Source organism: Leuresthes tenuis, unplaced genomic scaffold (assembly GCF_036924035.1).
Source record: "Leuresthes tenuis unplaced genomic scaffold, fLeuTen1.0.hap1 SCAF_17, whole genome shotgun sequence".
Classification (NCBI taxonomy): domain Eukaryota; kingdom Metazoa; phylum Chordata; class Actinopteri; order Atheriniformes; family Atherinopsidae; genus Leuresthes; species Leuresthes tenuis.
The window spans coordinates 5,563,742-5,577,600 of record NW_027325371.1 but is presented as its reverse complement, the minus strand read 5'-3'; the positions used below and the strand labels follow the sequence as shown (position 1 = coordinate 5,577,600).

At 39.6% G+C, this 13,859-nt stretch overlaps 1 protein-coding gene across 1 annotated transcript in view; it reads right to left on the bottom strand.

Annotated features, from left to right (window-relative positions):
- Positions 1-6,816: 6,816 nt before the first annotated feature.
- The window catches only part of ngfra (nerve growth factor receptor a (TNFR superfamily, member 16)), a 31,707-nt gene continuing 24,664 nt past the window's right edge, over positions 6,817-13,859 (bottom strand). The window contains exon 6 of the mRNA XM_072369199.1: positions 6,817-11,275. Within this exon, the coding sequence (XP_072225300.1) occupies positions 11,223-11,275 (53 nt within the window). The 3' untranslated portion in view covers positions 6,817-11,222. The remainder of the gene's footprint in view (positions 11,276-13,859) is intronic.

Genomic DNA, 13,859 nt, shown 5'->3' with positions numbered 1-13,859 from the left:
AGCTGCACCATCAGCAGCCAAAGCCAAAACTCTGCTGACACAAACTGGCAGAGTAATGAGCAAACCTTGATTGTTAGATTAATATAACATGAAAGTCATCTCTCAGTCAGAGTTTAGAAAACAGGATGTGGATTGTTCCTCGGTTTTGCTTCATGTAACTGATATCCACAGTGTTTTATGATGTCAAGTTGAATGTAAGATCACACTACCCTGCCTCTTTTCTCTAAATATTATCGAGACTGTCAAAAGGACTGTTGTGATGTTTCTGATCAGCCTCAGAACCCCATGTTAGTTTACTCATCAGTCCTACCACCATGTGCGGTTGATAGAGCTGTTTGACTAAAGGAAGATGTTTATCCGTGAAAATCTCCAAATTTATGTTATCACGTGAGCTGTTTATTTTTTGTGATTCATGCTGGTTTGTCGGTGACAAAAAGCAGCGATGATTAGAGGGGGAAATTAGCTCTTGTAATCAAAGAGAAGAGAAGAGAAGGTGTGCTGCAAAAATTAACACAGCCTGTGCATCCGGTCTGATTGCCTTTCACGGCAGGTTGTTTAAAAAGTTCAGAGAACATGAAACCAGGCAGCCCAACTCAACACAAACTAGTTTTTTCATGATATCATGATCAAAAAGTGATTTTTTTCAGTGTTTTTACTGTTGGCAGTGGCAAGTTTATATTTTCAGATTTAGCAGTTGTAAGGCGCTTAACATAAGGTGCCACCTGTGGGTGTTACACATAAACATTTATCACAAATGCCGATGTGAGTTCACCCAACCGGTACGATGCAGAAGTTCAGCAAAGCACATGCAAGACACATGCCATGTTCCTAGTGAGATGTTGTGCTCAATGAGCGGTTTTCTAATCATTAATGGTGTCACAAAACATAACATTGTGATTGCAATGCAATCAAATGCTAATCTGTGTCATAAACCCAATATCTTTACAGTAAATTTAACCGTGTGAAATGCATTTTATTAAAGACAGGGGATCCACTGAAATGAGGAAAAGTTGAAAGTTCAGACTTCTTGTGTAAACTTTGTGGCATAGACTTGGCATAGGATCCACAGGTCGGTTAGTAATCAATAAAAAGAAATCATAAATATTCTCATGTTCCCAGTCCACAAATGGTGCCAGATGTAGAAGTGAAAGAAACACAAATGTAACCACAACTCATAGAGTAAATAAAGGATTGTTAATTTATCTTAATTTACAGGGATTTTCTTCTCTGTTATAGTGAATTTCAATTAATTTATTTTTCTTTCAGAAACATTTTAATACGAAATGTAATTTTTTTCCCACAGCATGTCTTCAGGCTATATTCTCAGAATGAAGTAAGTGCACAGAAGTTACATGGAGTGACTGGATGGGAATGAGGGCATGCACTGTTCAGGACTTTGTTAGACGATCTTTTCATTGAGCAAAAACAGAATTGAGATTCAACATTTCATAAATGAAATCAGTAGTTCTGTTTATGTGCCACTATTTGTTCACTGAAATAAGATATTCTGTTATATCCAACAAAATTAACTGTATAAGGCGTGAAACTGCAGTTGCTTGCATTGCATTGTGGGTTACACTCTCATTTTGACCTCTGAAGTTGAAAAAAACAAGGAAAAAGTAGAATAATTCATCACTGTTTTGATATGAGTTGACAGCCAAGTTATGGGTGTGGGTAAACTGAGGAACACTAACGTTCCTTTAGTCAAACAAGTTGTCCGCCCTGCTATGTAACGGTGGAATAAATAGAGCAAACCACCCCCACGCATGAGCTGCTGCATCAGTGCTATGCTGAGGGAAAATTTGTGCTGTTTTAGTCAAATTAAACGAAAAGAATATTGATATTATTCTCAGAAATCATGTAATGTTTGATCACCTGAACACAGTGAAGCTGACGTACTTTTCTACAGCAAAGGTAAAAATACCAGTAAAGGTTCTGTATTCACGTGTACTTGATTTATAGTTTATTTATGTGTAATATAAGATAAATGTGGCGCTGCTCAATACCAAGAGAGTCATATTTGTAGGTGGAGACAAATATGACTCTTTTCTAATTTTTCTTTATGTTTCCTGATGACAAGCCTTAGAGGTCTCACTGCAGCAAGTGCAACATGATGAATTAAGATATTTCTGCCCGATGAGGGTTTGTGGTAGGGTGTGTTTGACTATAATCCATCCAAGTGAGGTGTTACAGGATGAAGCTTCCACAGCTGGTTGCCATAACTCTCATGTGCAATTCTTCCCATAACTTTCCTCTACAACTTTATCTTTTTTAATCTTGTACTTCATAGATTTTTCTGTCTTTATTCATAAACTTCAGTGAAATGGGACAGGGTAGTCCCCTCATCTGGATACAGGCAAATGAGTGAGACTGGGTGGAGTGGTTAATGTGCTTATGTGTTAACTTCTGCTGTGCTGGATGGTTTCCTCATGTGCTCTACACATGATGCAGAGCTGGCATTCAGGTTTACAGCCACCCCTCACAGAGATGTATCACCCTGCACAGACACAGTCAGAAAACAAAAATAACATCACATACACGTTTGTAGATATGGTCCCGTTTTTTGTATTGTCTGCAGCTGCTTGTGTGCATGCCTTGTATTTATGCCAACTCAACTTGTATGTTCATCTGTCAGGTGTTTCGACATAAGTTTGAGGAGTCCAACCCTTCTGAGTCTGTTGAAATACTCTCGCAGACAGACTCCATCCTCCACTGAGTGGAAAAACAGCATTATCTAAAAATATCCTCCCTCAAGATGTCAGCCCACATTGCTTGCAGATGTAGATTTATTGACTGAAGCCACAGTCCAAAACATCTTAGTACACATGTGTTTCAGTGTTTCAGTATTTCGATTTTGCTCCAGTCTGGCTGTACGAAGAATTTGGGAGTGTGAGGTGTGACACGAATCACTTAATGATTTGAAGCTACATTTCTCAGAATTCTCCTTTTCTTACAGGATGTTGTTATTTCTATCTCATCTGTGGTCACTAATATTGAGTAATTTTCAAATTAAATGGAAAATAAGAGGTGAGAATCACCCCAATGTACTCAGATGAGGCGATACAACATTAATTCATAAAACATACATACAGTGTGAATATTACATGTTAATACAATAATATATGTAAATATAATACGTAGAAATGTAGTGAAAGAGGTTGCATCTACACGGTCATGCCTGTTTCACATTGAGCTGACTGGTGTGAAAACAGTCTAATGATGGGGTTGATCCATACAAAGCACGAGATGAAAGACTTTTTTACCTGTTGGTTTTATTTGTTTCTGCATTTTTACAAAAAAGTGCGAAAACTGTGAACCTCTCTTTGCTCTTAGTAATGAAAACTGAATATGATATGAATATTACTTTACATTGCCTTCTAATATTGCCTTTTCTGAGGGTTTTTCCTTCACTTTATCCTTTGTTTTTCCCAGTTAGATTACTTCCATCTCATTTTTAAACAGTTTGCTTCCCTGTGAGTTGGTTTGACTTTCTCTGCTGGTTGCTTCACACCTGTTTCTTGTTTCTTTGACTGCTTCTAACCAGTTTTCAGTTGTTCTCATCCTGGTTGTTTATACTCTGGCTTTCGTGGTAGATGTTCTTGTTTGTCCATTAATTTTACCCTGCTGATGGAGGGTCAATGTCCGTGGTATGTGGAATTTCATGCTTACGATACTGTGTATGTTATTTGTGCATTAGGCTAAAAAATCAGTAATTTGTTGAGAGCATTTCAATATGAATTATAACACCAGCAGGGACATTCTTCATTTAGCTGACAGTCACTGTATATTTCTATGCAAACTGAAAGTCACATGAATGTGCTCGCCCAAAGCATGTGTAAATATTCTTGCTTCCAAAATGTCATGTCTGCTTCCTTTTATTTCCTTATTGCTTTCATGTGCCACTTCAGCTGGTTTGCTGTCCTGATTTGTCTTGACGGAATGGAAAAAGCATTTTGATTTGTGTCTCTTTTTGCTGATCGAGTTAAAATTCTGCAGTCTATCTGTAAACCTATCGAGGTCTGGTTTGCTACATTCAGGGTCGTATGTAGAAATCAGTCAAGGAGGGGAAAACCTTTCATAGAAACATGTCGGCAGAGAATGTATCGCCGATGATTAATCTGACACATCACAGGAAGAAAATTCTCCTGGACCCCAAGAAGTTTTAAGTGGTGATAAGATGAGAAAGAACCACATTCCTGGTCCAGAGGACTGTCGCATATGGTCCTGCTTTTAACTGTGGTTTGGCAGCCAGTCCACCACTTCATACTTTTTGGTTTCAGCATTTTATTTTCATTTGCTTGAGGTTTCTTTTTTTTTCACAAATGCTTTTGGGGGTTTTTGTAAAACCTAAATTTCTCAAGCCTTACATCAAGTCTGTGTAGCTTGACATTTCATCAGTAACTTTAAGATTTTGAGGTCTAGGTAGTCACTTTTGGGAATTGTGGCTGTTTTCTTCTCTCTTACTCTCTGTGCTGGGATATGCTGTATAAAAATCCATCTTAATTCCCAATCTCATTCATTTTTTTTCTTTTGTCAAACTGTAAAACAAGTCTGACAATCTGACCAAATAGCAACTATTTTACTTGACTACGTGACGATTCACAAACATGATCAGAGCATTTTGAGTCTGCTGATCTGCTCTGACAAAATCCAAAAACCACCCAAACTGCCGTTCCCAAAAGTGGAAGAACATGTAGGAGTAGTGTTTTCAGCTTTATTTATATGTACAGTGTGTTCTTCAGTTTTCTCGCAGAGTTCAGATTCTCCTAACTCACCACAGACAGCAATGCACATGTGAAAGAAGCTCAGAGGTGCAGAAGTTGCTTTTCTCTGCTGCTGATGGAGCAGACAGGAAGCAGAAAGAGGTGTTCCTGCAGCGAGAATAAGACCTCACTCTTGCAAACTAGTAAGCCGCGAAGTTGGCAACATTGTGTCCGTGTCCTCTTTTTAAGCCACAACATCATCAATTGTGAATTAGTTTTTTGCTGCATGAAATGGAAGTGTGGCGTGGGAGCATGTGACACTGGGTGGAAAGGTCAGAAGCAAACCATGCTCTGGATGAAAGCGGCGACGTGTTCAGCTGTAAATTTCTAATCTCTGTCGCAATGCTCTGATCTGAGGAGTGCAGACCCTTCCAGTCACAGTAGGGGATCACTCCTGACAGCACAATGACAAGGATCAGAAGTTTTCAATCCCAGATACAGAGCACGGTTTGTGGAGAGTGGATAAGAATGTCACACATCTGGATACTGATGCTATCACCAAGTGTGAAAAGTCTGAAGTCTCACACTCTGGCCTGCTCTGATGACGCACTGCATTTGTTTATCCTATAACCGATTGTTTGATCCAAGAAAGAGTTCAGAAATTTGGGAGAATAGATTCAATACCCTTTTGGCAGAGATTCAAACAACAAAGACACTTTTAAGATGGTACTATAAATACTATTAGCTACCTGCAGTTAGTTAGCTTAGATTTTAATAAAGACTATAACTACAGCCTGACTCTGTCTACAACTGTCAAAATCATTCAATGCCCCCGAAATATGCTTTGTGTAAATGTTTCTACATCCAAGGACAAAAAAAGGGTGCAAACATCCTGTCCTAAAGATGTGAGCATCTGCATGTACAACCCTAATTATGTAAAAGTTGGGATGATGTATAAAGTGTCAATCAAAAGTCTCATATACACATATTTTATTCAAAATAGACCTTTGAAAACATGATTAATGTGAGACGTTTTACTCTTTCATGACAAACATTAGCTCACCTTGACTTGAATTTGAAATTCTTTCAGAAGTCATGGTAATGGTTTATGCTTACTGTTCGGACCATGTGAAGACCATTTTGTAACATTAAGCTGCTGGCTTTAGCTTCATAATGGCTCTATAGATATGTATGTGAGAAAGTGCCAGTCCAGCAGTTATGAATCTCTTCTGAAACTGATCTGTGTTCCTCAGTATTGTATAGTATCATACGTTTTTGCCTCATAGGAGACCTCTTATGGTCTAAAGATGTCTTGGTGCCGACACTTCACCTTTTTCCTCATTCAGTTATTGGGGGGGCTATATATATCTTAATTATTAATGTTTGAAGCAGAGATAATTTCTCTAGAGGAGGAAGTTCAATTATAAAAGATCACATGCAAGTGGAATTATCCGAATGGTGATGAATTCACTTTCTATGAATTTTTACAGTATTACAAGGACACTGCTTGCTAGCCAACAGCTGCCCCAAGTGAGCTTCCGGCTCAGGCGACAAGCAGACCTAACTATAGGCTCCAAGCCAGCTAGTTGATGAGTTCCCGGCTCGGAGCTCAGCACAGAAATCCCGGCTTATTTATCGGCCAGCTTAGCCAAGCAACCTCCGAGCTATTTCTTGGCTGACCTTGTGGCTCTTGAGGTCTCACCTGAACGGTTCTGTCGGCTGGCTTCCCAACCAGCTCTGGACTCCTGTGGTCAATCGAGAACCTCATCCCTCCTTCTATTGTCTTCTCTATCTGGCTTGTTCTGTTAACTCCTCATAGTTTACCAGCTTCTTGCTCCATCACTTCCTCACAACACATGCAAATGAACTGTGCTGTGCCATTGTGCAGGTAGTAGAATTGTTGCTGTGAGACTAAGTGCTTCTGGAGCCCTGGAGACTCTAAGCAGAAATCATCTGCCATAGCACTGATGGCTCATTTTTCTCATTATATATCCTGTAACACATTAAAAACTCTTTATAGACCAGTTAATAAGGTTAAAAACTTGATTTTTTACCAGAGAGGAACATATTTAGTTCAGTGACAAAGTAAGAGTGGACAAACAATGCAATTACATCTTTTTTTATTATTATTTCATTATTGATGTTCATTTCACTTGCACACATTTTTTTTTTTACATTTTATAGAGTATTTTTGTATCTTGTATCAACTCTAAGAAATTCACATTTACACAATGCATTTTACATTAGTAGAGCACTACAGATGATATTCAGCTTTTTTGGGGACAAGGTCCTGATTTATCTGTATCAAGTAATAAAATCACAGAGAGTCACAGTGAGCCTCCCCATAGATGTCGGTATACTGCAGACTACATGTCATGTTGCCTCTGTAATGGAGCCACATGATAAAACTACTGTACATGCAAAACAACTCGTACAGTAGAGCTCATCTCTATTGACAAATGGCATATGCAAATTTTAGAGTAGCATCACCTCGTGACATGTATATGTTTTCGTAATGCTACATGACCCCATATTTATAGCATGTTAACATACCGTATGTGTTCACTGGCAGCCTGTATGTACTCCAAGTCTTTATATTGGCGCCCAGTTTATACAGTTTGTGTAAGTCTCCAAGGTTTGTCCGTTCGTTGTGACTTCAGTTCCCGAAAAGCCTTCATTTGCTTTCAAAATATCCAAAAAAATGCACATAAAATCAGTGGAAAAAATGCAAACAAGGTATATACTTAAACTTCTCAACTCAAAATTTTTTGGACATTGTACAGGCACTTGAACTGTGGTACACTCTTTGAGTGCATTCATATTACATCTAATAAGTGCTACAAAATAACATCAGTTAGAAAAAATACTGATTCCAAAAGTGGTATACTATTCATAGTATAAACAAACAAGCAATGTGAAGACAAAAACAACTTACAAAAATGGAAAAGTAAAGAAAAACGAGGCCAATCTTAAACCTAATCCTTGAATGTTTCTTGCATATTTTTTCTGTGTATACCCACAGTGCACATTCCTCCAAAGAGTGTCTGGAGTGCCTGGAGAAGGAATATGTCAGTTCAGGGAGGATGAGTGCACTGCGGGAGGCTGATTGAGCCTCAAGGGGAGATGGATTTGAGCCTTTTCCCTTTAAATCAACTCTGGTCACTCATACTGTTGCAGAGTCTGCTTTAATGTCACTGCCTCAGCGAGGATCGGAATGAATCACACTGGCTCCCTCAATGGAAGAGTGAATCATATACTTGTCTGTGTGTTTGGTCACGTGTCCACACCACATCAACTACAAAGCTGAAAACTTCTCAGTAATTATGCTGCTGTGATTCATGAATCCCAAGTGAGCAGTTAAGGAAGTTTAATTGTCTTGAGGCGTCTGTGACCATGTGATCAATCAATGCAGTACCTAACAGGATGTAATGAGTCATTTTCACTGTTTTCTTCTCTCTGTGAGACATTTCCTATCTACAGCTAAACTCTACAAACATTGCTAACAAGAAAAAACATCAGACTTTTCTTTAAATTAATCATTTGTATCCTTATTTACACTCTTGCTTAGAGTAAGATTCCACCTGTCGGTCAAAATAACATCACTTCACATTGCTGCAAAACCATATTTCATGTTTCATAATTTAGTTTTTGTATGAAACAAATGGAAAGTGTTTTATTTCTTAAAGAGCTTTGGAGATGGGAGTCACCTTTTCTCGCCGATGGCTGTTTCCCTCTAATTCCTTTGTTTGTTTTAAACCAAGAGGAGAATATCAATTCTTTCGTTTAGGTTTCAGCAGATATATTCCCAAGATAACCAAGAATGTTGTTAAATCTATGTCGAAAAAATGTTGGAATTTGACAACATGTACATCAGCACCATGTCTTGATGTAATTGTACTATTTTAAAGGTGTTTTCAGAGCTCATTTCTTCTCTACTTATGGGTCAGTAGATAAGTCTATAGCCTACCTTCAGGTTGTGGTCCCCTGTTCATTAATGGACCAAAAGTCATTATCATGTGTTAATTTGATCAATCCACAAAGCATATTTACTTACTTTCTTACTTGGAAGAAAAAAATGGGAGGGCAGACGGCACCAGTACATGCAACTGTGTACTCACACTCCAACAATGCGACCCCAGGTAAAAGACCATAATACTGCAACTGTTCTTTCTCATCCTTGTTTTCGCTCATTCTTCCTTCCACTGTTTATGCATCACAACTACTTTATTAATGTTTGACCACATTGTAGAAAAATATTGAGCAGGATGAGTCTTGAACCTACAATCTCTTGCATGAAGGCGTTCAGTGTCCTAAAATGAATTAAATTAAATGAATTGATTAGTACATCCCACTCTACACTACTACTTTATAAGCATTTGTGGCCAAGTCAACACTAAGGAGAGTGGAAAGTGGACTTCATCACACAGAAACATGTATGGAGAGGTACCAAACATACCAATTTTACAAGTTTTAAGTGGTTACTGTGAAACTGTAGCATTTTTTACTGTAGACCAATTTACACTGAGTTGCTCTTACTCAATGCAATTGTAAGTTGCGGGATGCCATTTTGTTGGTGAAAAATAAGAAAGAAAAAAATATAAAATGATTCAGTGACGAAGCCCCTGATGAACCAGGCCCTGCAGGTACCTATGGGCCCACATGCATGGCATTATTGTGCACTGATAACACCCATAGAATGGCACGTTAACAACCAAATCAGCTGATATCAACCTGTCTTTCTAAAGGCCAAATAATTTCAGTCACAGCAAAAGGAATCCTGAGAAGGTACCTGTCCTTGTAAGGAATGAATGCAGTCAAGCTCAGCGACAGTATACTTCTGTCACATGATGTCTAAACTGACTGCTTCTACAGCTACTGAAGCAGCGGGGAGTGGGGCAACATGAAAGTTGTCAATGATAAAAAAAGAAAGGCCACCCAGCCTTAGAAGAGAGCCTGGGATAAATGCTTTATATCACCATGGCAATGGCCTCTGTAAATGTCAGTGGCCTCAGACTTGGAAAAGGGATCTGTAATGTCACACTGAGGCTTCGGTGAGGGCTGTGTTGTCCCATCACTGTCCACTGCATTAATCCCCATGAGAGTGAAGCAGAGGGTAAATGAAGCTGAAACCCTGAGGTAATTACTACCTGCCTGTCAGGATATCTCCTTAATGGGCTCTGTGTTGACATGAGCCCCTATGACAAAGCATTACTGCCTGAACACAGTTTATCACACTTTATAACACAGATGGAGCTGTATGCAAGGCTGTAAGAGTGGGCATGTGGAGATATAGGTGCTTGCATCCTCTGAGAGGTGTCCCAGTTTACTGCTCAGAATGTGTAAATGATAATCATTGATGGGATTCCTAGCTCTGGAGTTTTTCAGTCCTAAATTCATTTAGACTTCAGTTTAATGAGCAGTGATGTCATCGCTGCTCCTTTTCCTGCTCCACAGATGGTTTCCCCTTCCCTTCAGACAACTCGCTGCAGTGAGTCAGCAGAGCTCCACAATCCAGAGATGTTCCTCTCATGTTGCAAATGCAGGCTCCACAGAGGCATATGGAGGCAGCCTGCTGAATCAGCCATGTAACCCAAGCCACAAAATGAAAGTACTGCACCACAAACAGAAGACCAACGTTTGGGTGCGTCACATTATGAGCATGACATTGCTGAAACACAACCCCTGGAGGCACTGTGGGGGAGTCATGTTGTTTAAGCATTGGAGGAAGCATCTCACAGAGCAAAAATAGTTGATTACTGAGCAGACTAGAAAGTAATGGACATCTCTTCCCGAATGTGAGTCACTTGCTTCAGTCGGTGCAACCGGTTTCAAACAATGACGCTTATATTTTATAAGACAATATGACAAAAAAACGCATCTGTGGTTAACTGACACAAGAACAGGAAACTTTAGAAGAAGTGTGGAGTGACTCACTGCTCCCCTGTTGCTTTTGTATAGCTGACGGTGGGTGTATAATAGAGGGAATCCTATGGAGAGGGGTGGAGGCTTATCTGAGAGTAGGATGTCACAGAGGAAGATACGAGAGGAAAAAGCTGCCCCAGTCTTTTGATGAAGGAAAAGTATAGAGAATCTAACTGAGTAACTACCTCTCAGGCACTAAAGTTTTATGGCAGCTGATCATAGTCAAAGGTAAAATGGGAAGAAGACTGGCAAAACTGGCAGCTACTGAGAAGGATGTCATATGTAATTTCTGAAATAATCAGTTAATATAAGATGGCATACATCTTAGTAACACTGGTTCTGACAGTAGTTGATATTGCCGTAGATTTTGTGTCCAGGCACACTGACTGACAGACTCAAAATGCCAGGATGAAGAGTCAGAATATGGCCCAAAGCTGCTGGAGGGTCCATGTAAGTAAAGTTGTTGCTTTGTGGCCACTTCAGTTATGAATCAAGGTCCATTTTTACATTCTCTGTGTGGCACCCCCCTCACTTTGGTCCACAGTTCAAGTCTCCAGTTCTCTTCCCCCAGGCCTTAGCTCTGACACCCCCTCTTCCTCAGACTTCGGGGGGAGGCGAGTCAGGCTCGGCGTTGCCATCCACACTCACCACTGCAGAGAGAAAGTCAAGAGAAAAATATGTCAAGGATGGTAGATTTCTCACTATGACTATGAATCTTTGTGTGTTTCCCACTGAGCAAATTTCTTTGATAAACTCACTCCTCCCTGTAGGGGGCCCTGTGGTGTCACTCACGCATCTGAACCTGTTAAACTGGAGTCATTAGCTAGTTGAGGATGGGAGACAAATGTTCTATTTTCCCACAAACCTCTTAACCTGCTGTCAATTGAGGGAAACCATGGAAACGCTTTGGGAATGCAGAGGACCCCGAAGTCCAGCGCATGTTTTCTTGCCTTTATCAATGCATCCTTGTGCCAGAGAAGTGTAACACAACAGAGTTTATCTTACAGCTTTACAAGGAGAGGCTCCTCTGCTGTCATGCCATGTCCCCTCCTCCAAAACCAAAACTGTGCCAAGATTAAGAAACCCAGCTTTTCTGCTTCCTTTTTACATCCACACTGATTCTGCTCTTCCTTCCTTTTCAAACAGACAGCTTTCAAACAGACAGCTTACAAGCGTCATCAGCGACACAGAGCAGAAACACACTGACGCTGACCAGTGCACAGCCATCTATAACACACAGGTCCAGGCAGTGGCTTGTACCTGTACTTGGCCTTCACTCCAAATGTTTCATGATTGGCGCTGCACCTTTCACAGGCAGCACTGATAATAATAGCCACATGAGAGTCCAACCTAATTCCAGGAATCAGTACAAGCTGTCTTTCACTGAGCCAGTTCAATCAGCACTACTGTGATATCTGAACTCCCAATCAGACCAAAGCTTTGTTACAGATTTTCTGCTTGGTACAATTCCAATCCTGATTGGATTGTGCCATGATAAGGATAAAAAATGTGATGCATGAGATTGAATTTTACATGGTTTCATGATAATTGCAGTTTGTTTTTGTTTTTTTCAAATTCCACTGAAAGATAATGAGTCAGTGGGTTTCTGGGCATCATCTTACTCACCAGGGCATTGTATCTCTAAATGACTGAAAATATTTCTCCAGATAGCTTGTCTTTATGACCATCATTACCTAGCTGCTGACAACTATAGATGATATTGTGGTTACTGTAGTTGCTGCTCCAGTTGAAATCAAAATACTGCTGTAATTTTGTTCGGAGGCATAATAGTTGGCCCATGCAAGTATGGCTGATCCACACTCTATTGGTTCTTTAATGACTGATCGTCAACCCATTTTATTTCAGTAAATAAATACTTCAAAGATAAAGAGAAAACTATGAAAATGAATTACTTAAAATTTTCACCAAATATTTTTTAACACATTTGAGTCATACTTAATGTTTTATGATCGAACCATTTATCCAATTAATAAAAACGTTTGCTAATTATTAAATTAGTCAACAACTGTAAAATTATGGCACATGAATTCATTACCACTGCAGACAAATATCAAATGTAATTTCTATGCATTTTAAAGTTATCGCATGTCATTTTACAGATTAAATCGACACAAGATTACATGGCTTCAAATAGCATGCAGAATGCATGGTGACAACATGTGACCTGACTTGTTACTCAAATATAATGTTGTTTTTTCGCTTTATGAATGTAGAGAAACTGTTGTCTCCCACATTGTTAAAATCATGACAACAGTGGGAAAATTTCCACCCCAAAAAGTTTTTATTCAGTTTGAAAACCAGTTATGAGTCTGATTTTATCATCAAATTCCTGTGGTTTTCACTGGAAGACCAAGCTGACTTTCTGCATTATTTACGTCCTGTGCCTTTTTGTTATTGAACCTCTAAAATCCTAACTTGTACTATGCACTGTGAAGGTCTAGATTCTGCAGCAATTCTCATGATACTTCACACCTTTTTTCACCAACAGCTGCATTGACTCCATATGTGGAGGTCAAACACAGGACAGGGAAGCACAGTTTTGCAAATGCTTGTGAGGGCTTAAAGTCTTGTTTAAAATTTAAACACCCTCTATATGCATGATTGAGAGGAAGAAGCAGGAAGCAAAGGAGGTTGTGGGGGGCACAGAGGGGTGCTGCACAGATAGATGGTTCTTTGATGGGCTGACAGAAATTAGGCTGAGCTGCCTTCGTGGTAGAGTTCTCAATCCTCACCAGTGACTCATTCAGGGAAAAACCCTCTAAAAGTTGTCAGTCACAGCGAGGGACATTTTCATTGCTCTATTTCTATTTTTTTTAAGCTTATTTGACTTGTTTTGACTGAAGGTGTTCCCATTACCTAAGCCACCAGTAAAATTTGGTTCACTGGAAACAAGACCCCCCTGTGATTATACTGATTTATAGTGCATGTTCCCTCCCTCCTTGTGTATTTAATAGACCCAGTTGGTTGAAGAGGACCGGACAACATCCTGTGTAAGTACATTTGCTGCCTTTTTTAATAGCTTCCTCACCGACAGACAGTGCTAATGCCAATTAGCACGTGCTAAACACTGATACTACATCAGATTTGGAAAAGGAAAAGATCTGGATCCCATCTCGTAACACCTGCTAATGAGCAAACAACTTAAAGAGGCAATAGGGTTAACCAGGCAGTCATTCTCTCAGTGTACCAATGCCAAGCTGCTCTTCGAAAAGA